The 25,649-nt window shown below is 36.6% G+C and overlaps 1 protein-coding gene across 4 annotated transcripts; it reads right to left on the reverse strand.

Annotated features, from left to right (window-relative positions):
• Positions 1-461: 461 nt before the first annotated feature.
• On the reverse strand, positions 462-23,947 carry LOC105060598 (MADS-box transcription factor 22). 4 transcript variants are annotated; one of them, XR_003798502.2, is made up of 10 exons: positions 23,675-23,919; positions 23,232-23,434; positions 15,155-15,233; positions 8,493-8,554; positions 8,309-8,408; positions 8,179-8,220; positions 7,321-7,362; positions 7,087-7,241; positions 1,977-2,167; positions 462-765 (listed from the first exon to the last, which is right to left on the reverse strand). XR_003798502.2 is itself a non-coding variant. In XM_010944382.4 (9 exons), exons 2-9 carry the CDS (start codon positions 23,411-23,413, stop codon positions 2,143-2,145), a joined length of 687 nt encoding a protein of 228 aa, XP_010942684.1. In that variant the 5' UTR covers positions 23,414-23,434; positions 23,821-23,947; the 3' UTR covers positions 1,783-2,142. The 4 variants fall into 4 exon arrangements, 2 of the variants coding, with proteins under 2 accessions (XP_010942684.1, XP_010942683.1); XR_012136298.1 differs by lacking the exon at positions 462-765 and adding an exon at positions 1,783-1,882; XM_010944382.4 differs by lacking the exon at positions 462-765 and having other exon boundaries at positions 1,783-2,167; positions 23,821-23,947.
• Positions 23,948-25,649: the final 1,702 nt, after the last annotated feature.

The raw sequence follows: 25,649 nt of genomic DNA on the forward strand, positions 1-25,649 counted from the left end.
AATTCTCACAATTATATTTATATTAGATTAAGTTAATAAATCTGACTTACCCAAAAGAAAAAGTAGAGTTGCAAAAGAAATGATTTACCCATTGCTCTTGAGGATTTCCTTGCATGAGTACAAGATTTTGTTCTCAATGAAATAAAAAATCATTTCTTTTTTCCACACGTTGACTTTATTAATGGATCTCCTAAGCAATCATACATTTGCCTTACAAGTGAACTAAGCGAAGCCTTCCGTCATATCTCTCATTTCATCTCCCTCTCTCTCTCTCTTTCTCTCTCTGTGTTTTTTTTTTTTTTTTGAGTGAATAGACATTGTCCGCTCTTGTGCATTCATACCTCCAAGGGTCCATTGCCAATAGTACTTTATCTTCTATCCTTTATATTAAATACGTCAGTCTCCTGTTTACACTGTTTTCCTGTCAAGTAATGTCATGCTTCTTTTTTTTAAAAAAAAAAAATTGCAAGCGAGGATAACTTTATAAAGATAGAAAGAGAAACAATCCAGCAAACTGGCACAGAAAAACAGTGGATCTTGGCTATGAAACCAAGGGACAACGCTATACACAAAATAAATGGATGTAAACATAAACCAAAACCCATACAAGCCAACAATAGTCTCTGTTTCCCTCCATCCCGTGATCTTGAAGGATGGCCGCCCACACTGGCTTCCAGTTCTTCACCCTCACACTGGCTACAGTCTTATGTCTCTCCTAATGCTTGGGACGTTCCATCTCCTCATATGCGTCCATCATCATTGATTCTGTAATCACAGAATAGCACTTAAAAATTCCGTGGCACCAGGCCTTTGTTTTTTTTTTTTTTTTTCCGGGGGCGGGACTAAGACAGGCCTTTGTTTAAAGGGGGCGAAATCTATAGGAAATTGTGTCTATAAAGCAAGGTTTCCACGCACAATGACCATATGGTCGTTGCCGGTGCCACCATTTGAACAGTACTACAGTGCCTCTGCCTTTATAACAAAGCCCACTGACCAGTTTTTAGAGACCGTTCTAGCTACCAGGCCTGCAACATGATCTTACTGTTTGCTTCAAAAGCTCATAGCATTCAGAGAGGCCCTCAACTTGCAGCTTTAGCAGAGCCACGTCCTGGTTCTGTATGATTGAAACTTGGGCCTGACTCTAGTTTAAAACCAACAGCCAGCTCATGGAATCACTCGGATTTTGTGAAAGGAGTACTGTTGCTCCTTGGCTCATTATGCTCTCATCTCTAACCAACTACTCTACAACATCCTGCCCCAGTCGTCCACCTCAGAGATGGTACACTGATATATGGGCCAGTTTGATGGAGGCAATGGGTAATGGAGGGCCACCAATGTGCCACTAGCACCATCCCACTCTCTCTCTTTAACCATTGAGAGACACTGGCAAGTCATTAATCATTGACAGATATATCTACCAACCATAAAACAATCCTTATCGTCCATCCATGCTGACACTGAGTTCAGCTTGTGGTAAAAGGATAGAAGAGTACATCGGCTAACGGTTGGAGGGCATTTCACAATAACGCCATCAATGCCTTCATCTCTTGCAAGTTGCAAACACAACCATTCATGCAGCATGCCACATGTTCTGTGCATCTGCAACTAATTAGGAATGTACTCCATGGCATCGGCATGAATTCTTTTAACTGCTCTGGGTCCTACCTTAGCTTTCTACACAGGTTATGTTTTTGAGCTCCCATACAGAACAATTTAACCAGATTAGCTGATTGCATCACTCTAATCACAATCTGACAACAATGCAGTTGGTTCGATCTACAGTTGAAGAGGACAAGATCCAAAAATATATAGCAGGCAAATCGAGCACCTTTTACCGAGTAGCACGGTCAGAGTAATCACTGGCAAGAGCTGAACTAGTTTTCTAAAATATAAAGTAAAGATACACCATCATAAATGGTGGTGATAAATTCATGAAGCAGATTGCAGAGAACATTATGGCCTACAGTTACACATACCACTATTATGTTTGATGAAGATCTGGTCAGACTGGCCATACCCATACTCTCAGTTCTCAGGACCAATCTGGTTCCATGCAGTGCTTTTAGCATCTAATCGTTGCTAGTGTTCACTTTCAGACTGTGATAAGAAAAGATCCCTGGATGGTTGGTCTGCAGCTCATATTCACTTCCAGTTTGAACCAGGCAGCCTGTATTAGAAAGGATCAAAAAATGAAAATGAAAAGCTTTAGGACTCAATAAAATATGTTAGCCTCAGAGTAACGAGCTAAAACGACAGAACACATGCAAGCACATGCATGTCTACAACCACACCGGCACTGACACACAAAAAGGGAAAGGACAAGAAGAAGAAGAAGAAGAAGAAGATAACTACAATAAACCTGCTACTCCGACCAGATTTAGCTCAGCTGGTTGGCACCCCCTTGATATGAAAGAGGCCCTGGGTTCTAATCTGGGTGGCAGCATCACCATCCTAGGAAAGTGCTTTAGATCCAAACTCAAGCAATTGGTTTGCTAATGATGTGAGCCTTGTTTAAACGTAAGAAATTGTTAAGGAATCATTATATTTGATCAGATTGGTATCTTCAACGGCATTGCTGAAGATCGAGATAATCAGTTCATAAGTGATTAACCTCTCTTTTCATCACTAAACATGGTTTGAACCCTTGTTTAGGCAAGTAGTGCAAGAACATGCAATCCCCTGCAGAGCTCCAAAAGTTTGTGTGATCCCACATTTTAGGGGCAGGGCCGGGAAACCCCAAGGATGTAGTGACAGTGTCTGCAGACCAAGGTACATGGTCCTACAATCAACAATGTTTGCCAGCCAACGAGCATGATCCCACCCCAAAACACCCAATTCAGAACGTACCATACAGAGTACTGCCAGGCAAACAGTATGGGTCTCGGTACTGATACAACCAATCTTAATGTAGACAATATATGCTTGCATTTAAATGTTGCTTGCTGTGGCCTCTGTCCACACTATGAAACGCCAATATTTTGTTTTTATTTTACAATCCAATCAGTTCTAAAAAATAAAAGTTTACAATCCAATCAGATAATTTGTAGAAAGATCCATGAGATAAGAATTTAAGGTTCACTGCAAGCTATTCACAAGTTCATCTAGTGCTTGATGATGCTCTTTTATCAGAATAATCTTCTCTCAACTTCCACCATATATGATAAACTTGAATAATGCTCTTTTATTTCTAAACTTGAATATGCGTAATCATTCTCCTTCTCATAAATGATAAATCCATACACAGAGTTTATATGGTCTCTCTTCTTCAGAATATTGTATATTCTGTTGCATAACTTCACAATTATTTTTCGTAAGTTCAAACTAATAATAGTTATTAAAGTGTTATATGTGTCATTTGGTGGTTTTAATACTAATATTGACGGTAGGTTGTGAACTAGAAAAATGGAGAACAAAAGAGGAAAAAATACACAAGGATGCCTAGAGGTCATCATTAAGGGTGGCAATTTAGTTAGGTCAGGTTCGATACGGACTGGATCGGAAGAAGGTTGGGTCAAAATTTTGTCACCCAAAACCCAACCTATTTATTAAACAGATAAAAAAATTTAGATCTGGATCCGATCTGTTTATTAAACAAATAACCCAATTTAACTTGCATAATCTGTTTACCAAGCAGATCAAATCCAGTTTGAATGAGCTAAACATGTTAAGTGGGTTTTTAATGGATTTAAATGGATAAAACAGGTTAATCGGGTTGGTTAAACGGGATAGCAACAGGTAGTAGGTTTTACATGGATTAAACAGATTTTAAACAGATTAAATGAGTTAGGTCATTGCCTGGCCAATTACTAAATAATTCAAAATGGATTAAATGGGCCAATGGTCTAAACCTAAACCCAATTCATTTGATAAGTGGCTTGAGATGGGTTTCACCCATTCATGATCCAAATCTACTTAGGTCAAATCGCAACCTACTTAAAGTGGGTCGTTCATAGATCAGGTTCATGGATAGAGTAATAAATTATGACCCCTAGACCTCATGCTGCAAGGGATATTGTTTCAAGATCCAATAATGGGTCATCACTAGGTTACCACATAAAGCAATAACAGTCCCTTCCGTATGTCTAATGGCTCCTCCCAAGTCCCCAAGAAAAAGATCAATCAAAATTAACATATAAATCAGCAACTACATGGTTCATATTGAAGACATAATGCTTATGGTTTTGATAACAGTGTTATAACCACTATAATGACCATTATAGTGGTTTCATCCATCTTGTCATATTATTGAGGTAATCACGATATAACAATTACTATTTCTGTTATTTCACATAACTTTCTATTATCATGGACAGTTATAACATAAACAACAAACATTATTTTCGCCTGTACTCCTTTAAATAAAGTAATATTTTCAAGATTCGTATTTTTACCTCCAAATTCTCAAAAAATAATATTAATTTATCTAATGAAAAGTGAAGAAAAAGATAACTCCATTATTTTTCTTTATTGCCCGTTGTTTCCTGTTACAACACTGTTATAACAGCCATTATTTCAATGATTATTTTAATATTCAAATTTGAAAAGTTTCTTTTTGAGATATGACTGTTACAACCATCGTAACAGTCAATAATGATTTTGCTGCAGATCCAATAGAATGGGATAACATATTATTTAACACCTCGCTAGTTCTTTAAAGATGGTAGTATTTGTAGGATAATATAAGAATATATTAAACCCCAAAAAAATAACATGAACATATGATAAAGGATTTTGCCTTGTTACTCATTTTTCCATTTGCATTAACTTGATGGTTGATAGAACTTAATTATCGATATTTCCCTAAAAATATATATAATTTAATTAAGGATTGATCCCTCGCTTGAGGAAGACAGACATTCGACATCTAATGTTGCAGTCATGATCGTAAGTGGGATAAACATAAGCTCTTGGAAAAGTTGTGCATAACAATATGGTGAATCAAAATTCTCTCCAGCAAGGTCTTAAATCCCATGGAATGGGGCAATCCTGATCTTTTTCATGGAATAGGACATAATGCCATCCAACTCTGCTGCAATGCTTGGGATGGAGGATGTCCTAGGACATGTTGATGCGGATGTTGGGATGATGATCCCATCCTGATACCTAGATGGTACCACATCCCACCTAGATTTAAAACTATACTCTCTATAGTTCGCAAGTGAACTAGAGAAAGTCGAGTCCCCAGTCACTATCTGTTATTGATGCAATGATCATGACTAGATAGACTACACCAACATGTGGCCCCATGTATGGCATGAGCCAATCTAATCATAGTCATGCCAATCACGAGTAGATGTGATTGGAGAACCAGCCCTCTCTGATACACCTACAAACTGGAGAGGATTCTGACAAGCGTTGGGATTGTTTGTTTGCCCGTAATTGGCAGACTGCAGTTGCAATTGGTTGCAATTCAATTATAGTTGCCCAAAAACCAGCGTTTGGATGCCTACAATAGCAACTCTAGGCTGCAGTTCAACTGTAAAAAAGGGTCCAAAACTAGTAATTGAAAATGCAGCCAAAAACTGACTGCTATTCCCAAGGTTTTAAATTCCACAGGAGGGCTATCTCGATATTCCCATGGGATAGGACATGCCAATGTCCCACCCCATCCCAACACTGGGACAAGAGGCATCCCAAGATGTGCCGATCACAGTGCTAGAGCAATGGAGGGATAGTCCCGACACACAGGATGGTAACCCATCCCGATGCCCTATGGTATGTCCCATTGGGACCTATAGAGTCCTTTATTGTTTCAGTTACAAGATTCCTTGTTATTGAGAAAGCCCTCTCAAATGATTCATCTCACCACTCTAACCTATAATATATTTATTTAATTATTAATATTGCATATAATGATTCTTACTATGATCTCAATATACAGTACTATAATCCGATATTTAATATTATAAACTACTAAGTATATATAAATATTATAATAAGAATTATTAACATACATAATAAATAATATATACTATATAGTAATTATTAGTTATTATAACGCATATTATAAATATACTCTTGTTGATAACAATATTCTAACTATTATAATATCAAATTATTTTATATTGAGATAATTAATATAGTAATTATTTTTATACTAATCCAACGATGAATTAATAGCAATATTATTTTTCAGTATAATTATAAATATAATAATAATATGATAAATATTACATTACAACAGAAAATGTAAATAGTTCACAAAGAAGAGGTAATCTTACTAGCTCAATTACACAGTACCCATACCAAACAACTATTAATGTTTTTGCATTTTTCAATTATAGACAATAAAAGAATGCATCCTTTTTGTCGCTGCAATTCCAATTGTAAGCAACTGAATTGTAGCCTATAATTGAACTACATGCAATTGAATTGCAGGTAAACGAACCAAAGATTACGGAACCGTCACGAACCATCCTATTCGAGGCATACCGAGCTGTGCCGATGGTGGACCAAGAGTTCAAGCAATTGAAATGAGAAATTGGTGGAGGGGGAGAGGGAGAAGCAAAGAGAGGAAAAGAGAGAGCAGGGGAGGCAAGGTGAGAGAGAGGAAAAGAGAGTGCATCAGGAGGCTTGCCACACCTGATGGAGGGCCGGAGGAGGGGTTCTACCCTCCTGATCAAAATAATGGCTTCAGCCCTTGTTGCTGACTTCACCCAAAATCTTCAAAATAAAAAACAAAACGATTAAGTGAAGTCAGCAGCAGCATTGCTGATTCCAAAATAAAAAAAAATAAAACAAGGGCCAAACCCATTGTTTCGATCAGGAAGAGGGCGGAGCCCCTCCTCCAGCCCTCTTTAGATATGGCATGCCTCCGACGACCCTCTAGAGGCTCCTTCTCCCTCACCCTCTCCTTCCCTCCCCCTCTCTCTATCTTTTCCTCACTTTCCTTCTCCCTCCACCGTCTGCCATGTCAGTTCGGACCCGGTACGGAACAGCACAGGGGCATACCAAACCATCCCATCAGCCAACTGGTCTAGGCCTCAGTACCGGCACAATGAAACTTGAAATGAACAATCTCATAGTATACTAATAAGCATCACTAATTCCAAAAGGCCATGTTTCATTAAAGTTCTAAAAACATACCCTAGTTTTAGGGATGTGTCAGAACTATCATCATAATCTTGTGATCCTCCTGGGTTCAAAACGTTAGTGACTGATTCAGACGACTGCCCATCTTCATTAAGAGCATTTTCTTTATCATTCATCATCTGTTTCCCAACCCTTGACAGCTTCAGTACCTGCATTTCAAGAAACCTCCAATAAAGACCCAAGACTCTAAGAGAGGAGGAGGATATAGATGTTGGCAAGAGACTTCACTTGCTCTCTCAGTCGTGTATTTTCTTCCATCAACTTCAATCCCTGTATGCAATGTAAAACAGAAAGCAGCATCAAGCAATATATTAGTTCCTCCACTTTACCTACAAGTTTGTGACCCAAAATTTCAACGAATAAGTAAATATATCTGTTGTCTGTCAAATAATCAGGTATCATCAATCAAATGCATGCAAGGTTTCTTGTAGAACGAAAAATTTTCAGCATTATTTGCTTTGTGGATTATAGCATTTGATATAGTATCAAGACAAACTATAGTACATTTTGATTTTATTTTCTTTATTGCTTATGAATGCCTTTGGCTAATGGAGTACGGGCTTAACATAACAGCTTCTGATGCAACTAAGAATTCCCATCAGAATTAGGATTTTGTCAACTCCTGGATCTTACACGAGTCAGCTACATTTTCAGAGGCATAACTATACATTCCCATCTGAAGGATGAAAGTTCTTGTTTTGGTGCCAGCAATAGCATCATGTAAAACTCATTTGTATTTTTGAGTTTTCATTAGATTGGTTATTAGTTTTTGTTTAGAGTGACAATGAATCACACACAAACAGAGGAAGATATAACTATGAATTAATGATGTATTTTTCCATCATAATATATTCCATAAAGCCTAAGAATTAACTCCTTGGCCCCCTCATTTTAGTTTGCATTAGTTGCAAATGATGGTAGAGTATAAGAAGGAATTTTCTTTAGAAAACTGTGATGCTAACCACAATGACCTAGTGGTTACCTACAAAATTCTATGCTCATTCCCTTAGCTTGCATGACAATTAAATTTCCTTTCATATTCTTTGAGAGGCCCAACGCTCGCAGTAGACAAGCTTTAGTTTTTACCTTTTGTTGGAGACCATTAATCTGTTCCATGATCTGTTCACCCTGAAATCGAGCAATGTATAATACCCCTGAAGTAAATCCAAAATTTAGCAATTCTTGAGAAGACTTAGAGAATGGTTAACAGGGCCACCTTTCTATCTATTACACGGCTTAATCCTGCTTCGAGGGCTTTTTCTAGCTGCTGCAGCTCCTCTATTGACAATCCTTCAAGCTCCTCTCCTCTCATCTGTCTGTAATTGATGGAAAGTATTTTAGTTAACAAGATATCAATGCATAAGGTTTAATCACCACATATCACAATTTGGAAAACAGACCTCAGTTGAAGGCTCATATCTGCAACTTGTTTGCTCAAACTTGCATGCTTGCTATTCTCTAACTAAAAAACAACATACTGCTGCTGATTAACATTGTTGAGCAGTAAACAAAATATAAATGACAATAACTAGTGATTTATGACATCAAATAATAATGCACACACAGGACATTTGACAATTAAGAGATTCTAAAATATTAACCACTAACAAGCTAGAAAATAAAACACATGCTTTTCTCAGAAAGTTATAAGCATGTATTCTGGTTCTAATGAATTGATCTAATCGAAGTAAAAAACAGTTTCCTAAATTGAGGGGAAACAAATAACCTTATAACACACACAGCTAGAGAAACTAAGGTATGCTTTGAGAAAACTATTAGTGTTGAATAACTTCAAATAGATCCATATAAATAACTCATTCCACATAGCATTTAGTGAATTGCTTTGTTCAAAACATAACATATTGACACTTAATTTTGATTTCCCCTCAATATGGGCCCTCATCTGCAGGGCCTGTAAAGCCTTGACATCACCCAGAAAGAGACTTGAACTTCAACTTATAGCCATACACTAGTATTCCAAAATCCAAATAAGAACCAAGCCAAGGGGATGCATACAATTCACTATGGATGCAGGTTGAGACAAGGGCCATGAAATGCAGCCATACACAGGACCTTGGCTTATCACAGCATTGATTAAAGCTGTGGCTGTTCAACTAACCAGTTCCTAATGGTGAAATTTTCTCTTCATGCATGAAAGAGCTGTTATTTCCACAGTAATACTGCTGACCTGGCTCAAGCTTTTCAAATGAGGCTTAAACCAGGCCTATTTTTCACCTCGAACTTGATCTTTCACTTTACATCCCAAGAATGGTATGCAAGGACTAAATCAGCCCTTCTAAGATATCTTCTAGGTTCATAATCCAAAAATGACAAACATCAGGTTTAAGGCATAAAGGGATGTTTGGTATGGTACATAATGCCATGCAATCCATAATCCATATCTTCAATGTAGCCACCTTTTGTTCTCTGATTCCAGATAATTCGGTCCTAAAACTCTTTTTAGTTGTAGCAGAGAAAGTTCAGTTCATATATTGTCTGTTCTCCAAAGAAAGCTAAAAACTGGTGCATCCAATGATTCTCACCACCTCCTATGTCTGATATCTAGTTTGTTAGGTAGTGAACCTAAAGATTTTTAGTAAGCGAGCAAGACTACTTGTTTTTCAAGTTCATCCTACCTAATGCAGCTTCATATTCTCTTCAGTTCAATATTATTTCTCCATCATGCAACATAATTCCAAAAAATTGTATTGATTCTTGTGGAAGAAACCCCTTTCCTTGAAGGGAAACCATCTTCCTTCCCAGTAGTTGATGCAACCTGTAATGATTACTGGGGTTTGCGCATTAGAAAAGTTAATGTAAGGTGTTGTTTTAAACAGGGGTGCAGTTGATAGTTGAGCCATGTCTTTCGTGACCCTCAATGTGTTTTGAGGGCCAATGTGTTCCAAAACGGCAGTATGCTTTATCCCATGTACTATGAAGGTGTTCATTACTCAAAAGAGTCAAAGTAAACAAGTCATGTAACATTCCAGCTTAGAGAGTCAGGAGTAACCATTCTACTAATTTAATTTTCTTTATACCAAACAAAATGTCAAAAATCAACAGAATTACTTGATGATGGACAACCTGGACTTTATAAAAACTAAGCTTAACCATAATTTGCAAGGGTTTTAGTGCTTCATCTAGCATAATGAGCCAAAACGTAAAAGATGTATAAGAATTGACAATAACTAATGAGGTAGAGAGTAAAAAATAATCCTAATCCTTCAACATATATGCATATAGCTAACTTCACTGTTTTGACAATGTATATTTGATAGACATGGTATTGGCACATAATTCATTGTTTGCTCTCCGCCAAACTCATAATGGCATTTGTTTACCCATATCAGAGACTTAAGTCACCATACCTTCTCCACATCACACTGTCCACACGACCATAGTCAATATGCAAAAATAAATCTAGTTTTGTCTCTTTTATATTGTTATATACTTACTCTTTAGAGCTCATATCCCTTCCACCGATACATGCATTGGTTATCACCACAACAAATACACTCGCGGAGAGAGAGGGAGAGACATAGAGGGCTTGGCCGCTTGCAGTAATGGTGAGTCATGACTGGAGGACCAGCGATCAATGCGACGGATTGAGCCTGAAAATAGGAGACAGAAGAGGGCTTGGCCTGAAAATCGGTGGTGGTGGGAGGGTTGAGCGTCGGGTCACTCGCCGACAACTGGAGCTTCGACATCAGCTAAAGGGCATTGATGAGGATTGCCAAAAGCGGGGCAATGTCGTCACGAAGGACCAAAGGAGGAGGTGGTTGTCATTGAAACAGGGGAGATGGATTCTGGATTAGATCCCAGTAATTCCTTGATAGAATCTGGCCAGTTGACATAGCTTGCCGTAGGCACAGTGGAAGAGAAGCTGTTGGTCACATGGGAGGGGTATCTCGGTTTTAGCAAGGCCTCAAGGAGAGCAGCACAGAGAAGAAAAACTCAAGAAAACAAAAAACAAAAAAAAAAAAAAAAAAGAAAAAAGAAAAAAGAGAGGAGAAAGAAGGGTTACAGGCAGCAGTGGGGCATCAAGGGGATAGGGAGGATTTAACTAAGGTGCACTGAAGATTTTCCACGGAATCGAGAAGTAGATGAAGTCAGGTGGGAAATGCCCCAACCCTAAAATCTAATCCCTATACTCTCCTAGTAGTATTCAAACTCCATTCTGATTTCTATTTCGATTTCAATCATGAATCAAACACATCAAAGGATATGGCTATTTTGATTCTCGTTCCAATCCATTCCTATTTCGATTCAATTTCGGCTATGAACCAAACGCCCCCTCAATCTCCTTCTCCAACTCATACAAGGAATCCGCCTTGGACTGGGTCTATCGCCATGTCAAAGGACCGAGCCTCATTCTGGTGAGGCGTCAAGCCAAATGTCGGATCTCACACTGAGCTTTGCCCAAAGATTAACATAATTTACTTAAATCCAGGCCCGGCCTGACTCAACCTTCAAGCCTACCTTCCAAGCCCAAACACAATCCTTACTTGGGCTTCAAGCCAGGCCTCGATCTTCATAATCATTTTTCATTTTTTAAAAATACTAAAAATATTTAAAAATATTAAATATGAATTCTTAAGTATTGACAACAACATTCAATATATTTGTTATTCCACTGAGTTCGCATATCAATAAAAATTATCAATTAAGTCTACAAATATATCAAACATAAACAAATAATACAAGAAAAATAAAAAGGGGATTTGGTCCGGCTTTAGTTGCCAGTCCTGAGCCTAAACCATTTATCAAATGGGTCTGCTTCTAGGCCCCAGCCTGGACTGTGAACTAGTCAAATTTAGACCCAACAAATGAGGCAGGAATCAGCTGGGGATGTGCCCCAGGTTTACAAAAGATGGTGACATGTTGGGCATGGACAGAGAGCAAGTGCCAAATTCACTGCTGGAGTGTCTGGGATAGTTGCTGCGAATATTCAAAATGAAATGTAACATATAGCTGGATGAAGCAGGAGCAAGAGTAGTGGGACAGAGAGCAGAAGTGGTCAAAGCTGAAGCAATAGATAACAACTGAGAGGAGCAAGGAGAAAGGGAAAGAGGAATAGAAGAAGTGGATTGAGGGGCAACAAGATAAAGTAATTGTGCATTCAGTATCTATATAATAATAGTAAAGTGATACATGGATATTAAAGGTGGCATTCTATGTTGACTTGATCTTCCATAGCGCCACGTGTCAAATTTTATTTTTTAAGATTACAAAGCTATCTATCTATCTATCTATATAATAATAGTAAAGCGATATATGAATATGAGGGACAGCATTCCATGTTGACACATAAGATATAAGATAATCTCCCGCAACGTCACATATCAAATTTTATTTTTTAGAGCTACGAAGCTATCTATATCTATATAATAATAGTAAAGTGATACACGAGTATCAAGGGTAGCATTTCATGTTGACACATAAGATTATAAGATAATCTCCGCAATACCATATGTCAAATTTTATTTTTTAGAGCTACGAGACCATTTCAATCCGACCACCGCCTTAAGCTTCTCTTTATATAATAATAGTAAAGCGATACATGGGTATTAGGAATGATAGTCTGTGTTGACATAGATTATATGATAATCTTCCGCAACGCCATATGTTAAGTTTTATTTTTAAGAACTACGAGACTATCTATATCTATATAATAATAGTAAAGTGATACATGTATATTAGAGGTGACATTCTATGTTGATACATAAAATTATAAGATAATCTCCCGCAACGCCATATGTCAAATTTTAATTTTTAGGGCTATGAAACTATTTCAATCTGACCACCACCTCAAGCTTCTCTCGATGAGGCGAGATGTGGTTTTGTTTAGCCCGCACCGAGTGAGCGAGCGAGCCCTAGAAGCCTTCAGAGATTTGGCCAATGGCGGAGAGGCGACCAACGACATTTGGACCATGGATTCTGAACAACACCACTCTTTGTTATCATTCTCTTGGCGGTTCATGTCTTGGCCTTGGTGTGTACCCTCTTCTTCGATCATGGAATCCCCTTTCTCTATCTCTATCTTTTTTAAGTGATCCATCTCTATGTATTGGATCAAAGAGTTAAGCTTTGTTGCCTCCGCTTTAGGCCTATTGGATGTATAAATAGGCTACCCAGAAGCAATGCCCGCGAAGGAAGATCCATTAGATTCATAAGATATATGTTTCTTTGGGATTTATCACATATTAGGAGGTTTTTTTTTAGTCCCGTACATTTTAAAAGTCCCACAAATTGTCATGTTGTTCCCTTTTTCAATCATAACTTTATAGAGGAATATAAGACATACAATTTTTTTTTAATTTAATGGATTGAATGATCAAGTTAGTGAGAGTGGTAGAATTAAACTTTCAAACTTTCCTGTAAACTTATCTCAAACATAAGATGCCCCACGATAGTTTTGTAATTGGTTAGTTTTTAGTATACCAATATAGATGTTGTGTTTTGTAATCTGATTGCCAAGACAAAATTTAGATTGGAGGTTGGAATGCACTCTGTCGAGGATTACTTCATAACCTTGCAATGATTCTATAAACATGAGTATTCACAACATAAGCATTAAGTACAATAACTATATTTTTGAATTCATATTTAATACAAAAGGTTACCAGAGCGAAACTACATTTTATAGATAAAGTAAAGCAAATTTTCTTCCCTTCTTGACTAAAATTAAAATTATTCCTAAAGACTCAAAAGCCAACTACCTCACAAACTGAGTTGTAACAACTATAACTATGACCAAACTTTTGAAAATGCTCAATATATAGCCTTCAATTTTGATCTTTATTTCAACGTAATTAAGTTAACTAACATATGTGGATCTTAACTATGACAATATTGTATGATTGCCTCCATGTTTTGTAACTAGAAAAGAATGCATCGAAGTGATAATGCCAGAGCATAATTATGTGCTCACTATAAAGGGTTTTCTCCTGTTACTTATAAGCTTTAATGCTACAAATTCATGTGTTAGAATTATCAACATAAAATTTAGAAAAATAGAGCTTTCCTCTTTATGTCAAATAATTTATATTTTATTTCTGATGCTGAAAGAATATATTCTACAAATCTATCTTATAGCATTCTTGATTTTTGGATTCACTAACATGAAACATAAAAAAATATCATTATTATTAAATCAATTAAACCCCGCATTGCGGGGGTTGAGTGCTAGCACGTTATTATGTATTATAAGTTATGTATAATTTCTTTTTGGCTATGGACCAGGCTCAGGACAGGCACGATGTACCCAAGCTTGACCAAAGTCTCCTGGGGCCTAGATCTTTTGGCCTGCCCTGTGTCCAAAAAAATTTACCACCAAGACAAGCCTATTGGGAAGCCGGCTCAGCCTAGGAGCAATAGCAGCTCTCACCATACTAGATTCATTTCAACTCAAACTTCAAAAGCAAATAAATCTCTTGGATGCTCTTCCTCTTTTTATTTTCACTTGTCTCATTCATTTCAAGCAAAAAATTTCCTAGGACTTATCTTTTAAGTTTCATCAGGGGAGAAGTATTCATCATTTGATGTTAGAACTTGATGTAAATACTTCGGGGTTACAATTGCATGTAGAAGCCATTCTCCCTGAGATCATGGAACAATACAAAGAACATTCCACATACTATTTAAAAGATCAATTATTTTGCACAAGTGATTACAAATAGACTAGACATAATGGCCGTACGTTAAAAATGTGTGTATCTGATTGAACAAAGATCAGCCATTCTCACACAGTAGAATATAGATTTAAGAAATAGTAAACAATGAACATTGAGGAAAAGGCTCAATAAAAAAACATGGTATAACCAAAATAAATAAAATAAACATTCAAGGACATGGTAAAATGGAAATATACCATCAAACAGACTCGTTTGCATGGCTTGCCTCTATCACATGGTCTACACAGATAAAAGAAACTAGAGAAAACAAATGAACATACAATTATTACCAGCACTTATTATTATTAAGCATATGCCATGACCAGTTTCATCAGCATATAAAGGTAAGCTGGTAGCAAATTATGAAAAGAGATCATGGAGTATCTTACATTTAAGTCAAGGGGGGGTTGGTCTGGTTTCTGTAGGTTCTTTGAATGCATGCTGTGCTTTTCAATGATCTCCTTCATGCTTCAAAGGCAAAAAAAAGCAAGGGAATATATTAGTTAAGAAAAATAAAAAGCGCACAAATATCCACTCTAAAAAATTTACTCATTAAAGTTTGTTTCACGTACTACTACAGGTTATGAAAATATTTAATGATAGAGAGACTCATTTTTGAAGAACTTGCAACTTCCCAGTAAAATTAGCAGGATCTCTCTGATGATGGTGCTATGCTGTCCAAGTTGTAATTGCATCATGACTGAAGGCTGAAAACTTAAAGTATTATGATGCCCTTCTGAAGTGAAAATTTCAGTTTGCATAGACCAAACAATTTATTCATGCAGTAACTAAGATAGTCTAAATGCCTTCCTGTTAAGATAAACGTAAAAATATATTTCCATAAGAAGTCTTCAGTCGCTTCCTAAATTGTGTGATTTGAATGAAGGCTCAAGGTCCTATGCTCATAATCATTCATTTAGACAACATCAAAGCAAGATCAATAGAATCAAAATATACAGGTTGCATTCACTAAAAGATATAACAGACTTCATAAAATGGAGAAGGTTCAAGAAGTTTCCAAGAGAATGTTTAAGTTAGAAAATAATCACCATGCTTAATCCAGAATCCCAGTACAAAAATAATGTTACTGATGGTGATGACAATGTGTTAATTGATTCGCATGTTCCATAAATTAATAGATTGGAGCCTGATATTTGAAGACAACTAGTCAAAAGTATGAATTTGTTTCCTTTGCTGTACTACACTAATATTATATGTTTAAGCATCAATTATTCTAATCAAAATTGATAAAATTATCAGAGCAAGTCATTGAGGCTGAATTTATTATTTCTTTGGAGCTTAGACACTTGACGTCTAATGTTTTGTCACAAGTGCACCTATGAGATTCTTAAAATCCTCTACATAATCTTGTTATTTCCCAATAATCAACTCTATTTAGTTGTCCTTATTCACCTGTTACCACAACAAGGAATGCTCTGGAAATGAACTCTCTCATTACAGCTGTGCTGCTGCTGGAGACCTTACATGGGGTGGACTACATAGAGACATCAATGCTCCGCATGGGCATGGACGGGCAATGCTGCCGCTGGACACTTTATTGGAGGTAGGCTGCTTAGGAATATTGACGTTCCGCATGGATGTGGAGGGTGATATTGTTAGACTTATCATCACTCATGGGAATAAAGGACAGGCATCATTTAAGCAAGACTTCAATGGTTTCAATTTATTTTAGCAGATCTGCTATGGGAGGTGATACTTGGCTATATGGTTTCCAAAGATATAGAAATTATGGGACTGTATATAGGGCTCAAGGAAAAAGAGAGCAATGCGCATGTTTATCAGACCTTTTTTAGCATGCATCCTGATACTAACATCATGACATCCCCAGTAATTGTTCATGAGCTGTGACGCTATTATACTATAAATTATCATCTCCTTCATAAAGACAAATGGTTAATGAATTCTGATTTAGAAAAGAGTAGATATTTTTTAGTGACATGATATTTGCTTTTAGCTCCATGAACTAATATTTTATAGTAGGTATGTAAGTATGTAAAAAGGCATACTAGATCCCAGATGCTCAAAGTCAATTGTCATTAATAGTTGATGCTTTATAATTTGTTAGTTCATAACCAATTAATAAGTGATCTTAGAGATGCCTTGGTTATTGAGTTTCAATAAGAAAGCAAATCGGTTTAGAAGCTTTTATCAGAAAATAAATGTGATGGATTATACTAAACATGAACCGAGCTATAAAAACATGTTTTCCTAACTTCTACTGTCCTTTTTTCCAAATCCATGATATTCTTTCTTTTCCTAATTTTGTTTGAACTTAAAATAAATTTCTAATTCGAAACCACAAAATGTATGCATGACATGAATTGAGCAAGATCATAGACCAATATAACATTTTAACTAGTGACTATTAAGACCAATTTTATAGATTTTTAGTAAGACAATATAGGCACCTTATAGATTTGATATAGAGCCCTAATTTAACATGATCATAGTTCATTAAGCTTGTGATTTTCATAATTATTTATTAACTAAACCCAAAATTTGATCTCTCAATGATCGAATCCAAACTTAAAATTATTTTTAAAGAGAGTTTTTCCAAAATCTTGGATTCACTGCTATTCTAATTGTATTATATTTCCAGTTTACAAAATGACTTGTTTCATATACTAAATCATCAGTAATGTTTATTGTGTATGATGCATAATCCACACAATATACCCACAATGAAAAAAGCAGTTAAGTTAAAGATAATTTTAGACAGATTAAGAACATTAAACTTCTCACTTATTATTGGGCTACTTCTATGAGTGAAAAGAAACAAAAATAGAACATCAAAACACCTTTTGCCCCTTCTAAGGATAAGAAATCCTTCTTAGCTAGCACATACTGAGAAAATACTCAGAAAGGCCCTAGAAAAAAGACATTCAAGAAGACTTGCACAATTTGAACAAAAAGGCTAATTTAGTTACCTGCATCTGGACTTCAGATATTGCATCCAAGTTGCAGTTAGACAAATGCAGGTGTCCGATTGTTTGCAAATGAGCCAAACTTAAACTGCTGAGTTGCACCCCGAGGCCATCATATTGCATCTAGGTATGAAGCCAAAGATGGCCACATATCAAGATGTAGCCTCCAGTTGTTGCCTTAAAGGGCTACCATCACCTCCTTTTCTCTCCAATAATTATATGATAATAATGTTACTGTGACTTTAACCAAAATTATAACGATATAATCATAATTTTATAATTTAGTTCTTATATATGATAAAATAATAATTATCATAACATCATTTTATATAACTATAATATGATATAATAATATAATTATAATTTGAAGGAATATAAATATAATAATTATTTTTATAATAGCATGATAATAATTATAGTAGCATGGTTGTATCATTAAAACAAGATAACGTTATAATTATATGAATTGATATTATATTATAATACTAATTATAATATGTAATAACCTATATTACAGTACTTTATATTATATTATGTATTATTATATATAATATTATTATATTATATTATCATATATTATACCATATTATGTTATATGAAATTGTATTTTATTATGATTAATATAATGTAATACAATACTTATAGAATAGGATTTTTTTTATAATAGCATGATAATAATTATACTAATATGGTTGTATGACTTGTATCATTAAAACAAGATAACATTATAATTATATGAATTGATATTTTATTATAATATATAATATCCTACATTATAGCGTTTTATATTATATTATACATTATTATATACAATATTATTATATTATATTATCATATATTAGAGGCAAATGCTACAGTGCTCTAAAGGTCATTATCGTCATTTCTGTTTTCAAAAAACTTTCACCATTGGATTAAGAAGCAACGATCACAGATGGGGTACCGATTGTTTCCCGTAGTCAGTTACGATCATGGCTGGTGCGGATAATTTTTTTCAAACTTCCAGTGGCAAATTAGCAAGAAGATGAATGGTTTAGGACGGTAAATTTTCAGAAGATTACAAGCATTTTCAACATTGGTTTCTTCCTCGTTCATGATCCGTGGCTTCCTCATCCCTGATCTGTTAGCGAGAGGAGGGGGCGGCGATGCCGCCGACGTAGGGAGGCCGCCGATACGTGAATGCTACAGGTGAGAGGAGGGGCGACGAAGGGAGGGAGCACTGAAGGGAAGGGCCCACGTGAGGAGGGGGCAACCGATGAGAGGAGGGGGCGGCCGTGAGGAGGGGGCAACCGATGAGAGGAGGGGGCGGCCGATGCTACCCTGGCAGAAAGGCTGCGGCATCAAGAGGCCACTGGACGGCCAGACATGCTGGGCAAGAGGAGGGGGCAGTGACACTGCCAGCACAGGGAGACCACCGACGTGGGGAGGCCGTTAGTACATGGATGCTATGGGTGAGAGGAGGGGGGGCAAAGGGAGGGGGCGATCAAGTGGAAGGCCAACGCCTGCCCACGTGAAGAGGGGACAGACAGCAAGAGGGGGCAGCTGATGCTGCCCTCGCAGGGAGGCCACAGCACAGGGACGCTACCAGCATTGCCGGCACAAGGAGGCCGCCGGCGTGGGAAGGCCGCCGGTATGGAGATACTATGGGCGAGGGGAGGGGGGCGGCGAATGGAAGTGGGGCACTGAAGGGATCAGAGAATGATGAGGAAAGTGAAGCAAAAATAATAATAATTAAAATTTAAAAAAAAACAATTCCGATTACTGCTTGGTAACCTATTGGGATGAAAATTCCTTAATTAACCTCAAATAATTAATGGTCAGGATGCTCCCTAGACCCTAATCTTCTATAAAATATATTTAAGGAGCACTATAGCACAACCCTATATTAGATCATATTATGTTATATGAAATTGTATTTTATTATGATTAATATAATGCAATATAATAATTATATAATATGATATAATGATCTAATAGCATCAATGGAGGTAACTTTATCATGTCAGTTGCAAGGTAACTACGCCGTTTCCATATGAGACAACCACATATATATAGGATATATATAGCTGTATTTTTCAGATGCCGGCAAGCCAAACAGACACTTGCAAATATAACTGCAGCATTCCTTTTTGCAATTACATCCAGAAATGCAAGCAACCAAACAGCCCCACATTGTATCTAAGCTCAAAAACCAAGCACAACAGCTCAAATTAAAATCCATTGCTAAAGTAATATATTCACATAGCACCTAATTAGTGCTATATCTGATAAATTGAAAATATTTACAAATAATTCAGGCTGCAGTTTTAGATTCAAAATCCTGTTAGTTGATTTGTCCCAAGCCAATAGAAATGCAAATTTTACAATGACAACACCTTTGTTGATAATAATCTAATGCAGTAGAATTCAGGTACAAAGATAAAAGCTATGACAAACTTGAGCAAATGATTTTTTTTTTTTTTTTAATGTTTTGGCAGAGGGCTGGGTGGGTTTTACGTGTTAGGGGGTACACAAACAAGCCATATAGGCCAAGCAAACAGTAAATCCACTTGTGAATTCCCAAAGTCGCACTGTGGAGAATCTCAAGTTGCCAGAAGGAAAGAAGATGGGGCAGTTCCCAAGCAAGACAGCTGTTGAACTATTAGTATTCTTTAAACTTATAAAACAATAAATCTCTTAGTTACACAGCGTAAAGAACGGCTGCATTCTTAGTTTTATGAAGCGGCGTTTATGTTCTTTTTATAACTGTGTTTTTTCTAACAGTGTTAAAACAAATATTTTTTTTTTAAATAGCAGCGATGTTGCAATTTTCTGTACTCTAATCTTGCATCAGTTCCTAGCTGAGTTCTTCTAATAGAAAAAATAGTGGCTAGTATTATTGTAAAAATCAATAATTTCAAATAGTGACAAAGAAACAAATTTCCACCTGTTTAAGAGTCAATGAAAGCTTGTTTTCAATCAAAACAATGACTCGACAATGACTTTATGGCATATAGCTAAAACACTCAAAATTGTCTGGATTTGGCTTTATCCCTCTTTTGTGTGAACCAGTTAAACTCTCAAATTTGATTTTCATTTTTCTACTATTATATACTTCCGTTCTGAATTTGCAATATACTGATATCATACTCAATCTTGCAAAAATTTTTTCTTCATAATTTCAAATACGAAGCATTTCTATGCAAAATATTTGTCATTGTGATTTCAAACACTGAGAATTTCTATCCAGAATATTCTCATTTATAGTGACCCAGATCAAAGATTCCCACAAATATGTAATATGATCATTAATAGAGCATTGCTCCAAGATATAAAATATGGCTAGTTCCACAAAAAGAAAGAAGAAATGTTGTAAATGACCTAATACAATTTTAAATGAGAACAAGCCTTCCTTCTTTGGCACAATGAAGAGACGAGAGGTCATGTGCATATTACAGTGGTAAGTTAGGAAGAAAACCGTAACATGAATTTGATTTGATTAGCACAATTCCAATTAATCTTACCCCGGTTGACTAATAGGGGGATGATACGATCAAGGCATGCATTAAGGCTCAAAAATGATTAGAACTATAGCTGCTCCAGAAAACTTGAGTTGACAAATAAGGCGCTGACAAATGTTTCTAATCAACAGGAATTTTTTTTTTTTTTTTTATAAGTTATAGCAGTGCATATGTTGGAAGATAGCAATTTTCTAAATTAGCAAGTAATTTTTTTTAGAATGAAACTACCAGAAGATATCCTTGCAGATAGGTTTTCCAAAGGAAAGGAAAATTCTTCAACCTAATCGGTAAGAAAAAGCAAGACACCTCACTGGAGTCTTCTCATCCCATGTTTTTAAATGAAGGGTACTTCAACCGAAAGGTGACAAGCTCAGAAGAAAATGTCGTGTTATTACAAAGTAATTTGAGGTAGAATAACTCCATGGTCATCCATACGGTTGAATCTTTTATCTCATCATCTTAACCATTACAAATCTAAATAGGAAAGCTCTATTTCTTTGAAAGAAGTTACCAAAATAACTACACTGATGTTAAATCTAGTCCATGCATGAGCATTTACAACCACAGAATTTTGCCAGAAAGAACTATTAGTAGTTCATTTTTCTCATTTAATTATCACACTTGTCTTATTGGTTTGACTTAGCATCCTACAAAGATCAGTAACACTTTGTTGAGTTGCAGTTGTCATGTAACTAATAGTCAAGCATCATTCTTACAATATTAATTTCTTCTAATCATTATATCCAAACAGCTCCTAGTCATCCTCAAAAGAAAGGCAAATTCATATACATAGTTTTTATCAAAGCATGGTTAACTACATTATCTGGACAACTTATCTACCAAACTAATGAAACTATGAACAGCCCTGCACTTCACAAATATCCATCAACTAATAAAGCTTAGTGACATTATTGAAATACAAAGACTAGTTAATGCTTAATTAATCATTGTTGCGTATGTCACTCTATCAAGCCTGGAATATTTGTTTTTTCAGAAAAATACAAGCCCAAATTGTCAACCAAAAAAGCTAAATAGATACTTAGCCTTTGATTCTTTAAGATCTTTAAAGCTCTTCCAACTTGCTAAACTTTATAATCTCTCACTCTCAAACCCAATACTTTACCCACTTCATATTGCCATTCTTGAAGATCTGTCTAAAAGTTGTCTTTTGGACTACGTCTAAATCACTGAAGGGATTTACTTCATATTGCCATTCTTGAAGATCTGTCTAAAAGTTGTCTTTTGGACTACGTCTAAATCACTAAAGGGATTTCCTTTGCTTAAAAGGTTTAAGGATATTTATCTTAATAGTTATTGTATATTGTCCGCTCTGGCCCATAGGGCCCACGGTTTTAGCCTTTAAAAGATGCCTCACGTGGGAAAGATTTTTCTCTCCTTATAAGCACTAATCCCCTTGGCTCACAACCGATGTGGGACTATTGGTGCCCTCCACATTATTAAAATCACAACAATTACAAAAATCATGGATGTTGGCCCTGATTACTGCGGGATATACATTTATGAGTCTACCCGTCTAAAAAGGAGATCAATATACGCAAATCATTAAGAAGCAACCCAGTTGCCACATTTTGTTCTACTTACTATATATGTTTTTAACTTCTTTATTGTTCTTTTGCAAACACTTGCAACATGTTCATCATTTGTACCTACGACCTCTTTATTCCTGACGGATAGTTTTCTGTTCCCTCTGAGTTTCTGGGCCAATGACCAAAATACTTCCAAGATCCAATACATAAAATACTGTACAAATCGAGTGCTTGCTCTCACTGGGAACTCTTATCTCTCTCTCACTACAGATCCTACACTGTCTAAACACCGTTTTCTACAATAACCAGCTTATATATATATTTCTCGACACACAAAGCTATTTGCACCACAGTTCCACCCTCTCGTCCTCCTAACCAAAACTCCACATCTAGAATCAAGAAATCAGAAACTTAAAGACTCCACATATACATCTAACCTCGATCAAATCTTGAACAAAATCTTTCTTTCCACAGTACCTGGAGCTCGAGTACTCGTAGAGCTTGCCGGTGGACGAGAAGACGATAAGGGCGACCTCGGCATCGCAGAGGATCGAGAGCTCCTCCGCCTTCTTCAGCAGTCCCCTCCTCCTCTTGGAAAACGTCACCTGCCTCGCTGTCGCGTTGTCTATCTTCCTTATCTGGATTTTCTCCCTCACCATTGATCCTAATATGCACCAGACCTAAAAAAACACAGATAATAATAATATTATTATTAATAACAATAAAATAAAAGAGAAGAGCAACAAAAAGAATAATAACAGGGAGGAGAAGTAGCAGAAGAGCACAAAAATAAATGATGCTTTTAGGGAAAAAGAGCGCCAAGTTTCCAAATTAAGCCACCAATCAAAAACCCTAGGTTTTCTTGGGGGGAAGAAGAAAAGCAAACAGAAAAAGAGAGCAAGAGAGAGAAAGAAACCCACCGATCTAAGGTGGGTTAAGGCCTCGAGAGGAGGGAGTTTTGCCTCCGACGGGGCGTCTGGGGAAAAGCCAGGAGCAATAAAGAGAGAAGAAGAGGAAGGCAGTGGGGAGTAGGAGACCCCTCTTTTATGGTAAAAATATACACCACCTCTCTTTTCCTTTCTTGCTTGCTTTCTTCCTTCCTTTCTTCCTCCCCCCTCACGAGTCGCCACCACCTCCTGCCTCTCTGTCCCTTTCGCTGCTGCAGCGGCTACTGCACTGCCAATCCGAATTAATGGTCAGAGTACGATGGCCAGCAATTCTCCTGGCCAAAAAAAAAAAACAAAAAACAAAAGCTTGTTTGTAACGCATGATGTGGAAAATAAGACGCTGTTTACGCTTTCTCGTCGAAAGTTGGTGCCCCCGTTTTGGACGGTTCCGCCTTCCTGGCTCTCGGGAACCGTGTATGTCGCTCTAAATAGCAAATATGATGCATAGATGTGAGGTTTTGGTGCAAAAGTTTGTCACGGTGACTTTGTATTCCATATTGGATACCGTCCGATGGAGGTACATTAAAGAACTGGGAAAGGTTTTGTGCGCATACATGATAGTCTATTAGTTCCGCTACTTTACGCTACTTTTTCCCGTTGGTTGAGATGGTTGTGTCCGTACGGAGTGGGGCCCGGGAACCATGACCAGATGCTAAGTAGTACACGTGAAATCGGGAGCTAATGGAAATCTTCTCCCGATAATAGAGACGTATTAATTAATAATTAATAATGGATATGCCAGAAGCCTGCCCTCCGGGGCACTGCATCTGTTATCCAATCAAATTTAAAGTTAGCGGCTTTTTCTTTTCTTTTTTTTTTTGATGCAGAAAATCCGGAAAGGGGGGGGGGGGGGTAGGATTTTTTTTGTTAAATATTATTTTTAAAATATTTATTTCTTAATATATTTTTTTAATTTATTTTTTAAAATACAGTAGTTTGGAATAGGTGGCATGGACATGACGAAGCCGTATGTTGGGTATGCGGCTTCGAATGATATAGATAAAAAAATTAAATTTAAATTTAATATTAAATTTAAAATTAAAATCATATGTTCAAAGGTGGAATTTTATTTTTAACAGGCGGTTTTTTTTTTCTACTACAAAAAAAAAAAAATTTTCCTCCTCTCAATCAAGGAGTATGAATACAGAAGTGCGGACAGTAGTCAGTGCTCACATAAAGCCACAAGGGCTCGGATTCATCGGTGTCGTAAGAGAGAAGGAAAGGGGATGGCGGTGGGGCGAGGCCGCAAAGGGTGCGAGGCGGGTCGCACGGGGTGCATCAGGATCGGAAAGGGGAGAAGGCTTGGTGCCGTCAAAGCCGAATACTACACGAACGATGGATGCGACGTAGACAATAATAGGGTGGGGCCACGGTAGGTGTAGTGTGAACGACGACAACCTGAGCCTCATCAAACGACCGTAGATCAATGAGGGCGGTTTGGGGGGGGTTGCGGTGGGAGGAAGGGAAGGGAAGGGGAGGGGATCAACAAGGGCCGGGGGGCTGTGTCGCGACGGGAGGAAAGGAAGGAGGAAAAAAAATTAAATATATAATATAAATATATATATATATATATATATATATATTCGAGGAGAGGAGAGGAAATAAATATTATTATTTTAAAAATTTTATTTTAAAAAATTAATAAAAAATATTATTTTAAAAAAATATTATTTTATAATAATAATAATTTATTTTTAAATAATAATAAATTAATATTTTAAAAAAATAAAAAATAATATTTTAAAAAATAAAAGTAAGAGAGGGAGAAGAGATGAAAATAATAATAAAAAATATCATTTTTAAAAAATAAAATATTATATAAAAAAGATAATGTGTAAGCAGAAGATCTAAAAGTTTTTCTATCTCTCTTAGCTAGGGAGATGGTGGTGAAGGCACCATAGGCGAGCAAGAGGACGGATGGTAGAATCGAACGAGGGAGCACTAAAAG

The sequence above is a fragment of the Elaeis guineensis genome, chromosome 13, assembly GCF_000442705.2.
Source record: "Elaeis guineensis isolate ETL-2024a chromosome 13, EG11, whole genome shotgun sequence".
Classification (NCBI taxonomy): Eukaryota; Viridiplantae; Streptophyta; class Magnoliopsida; order Arecales; family Arecaceae; genus Elaeis; species Elaeis guineensis.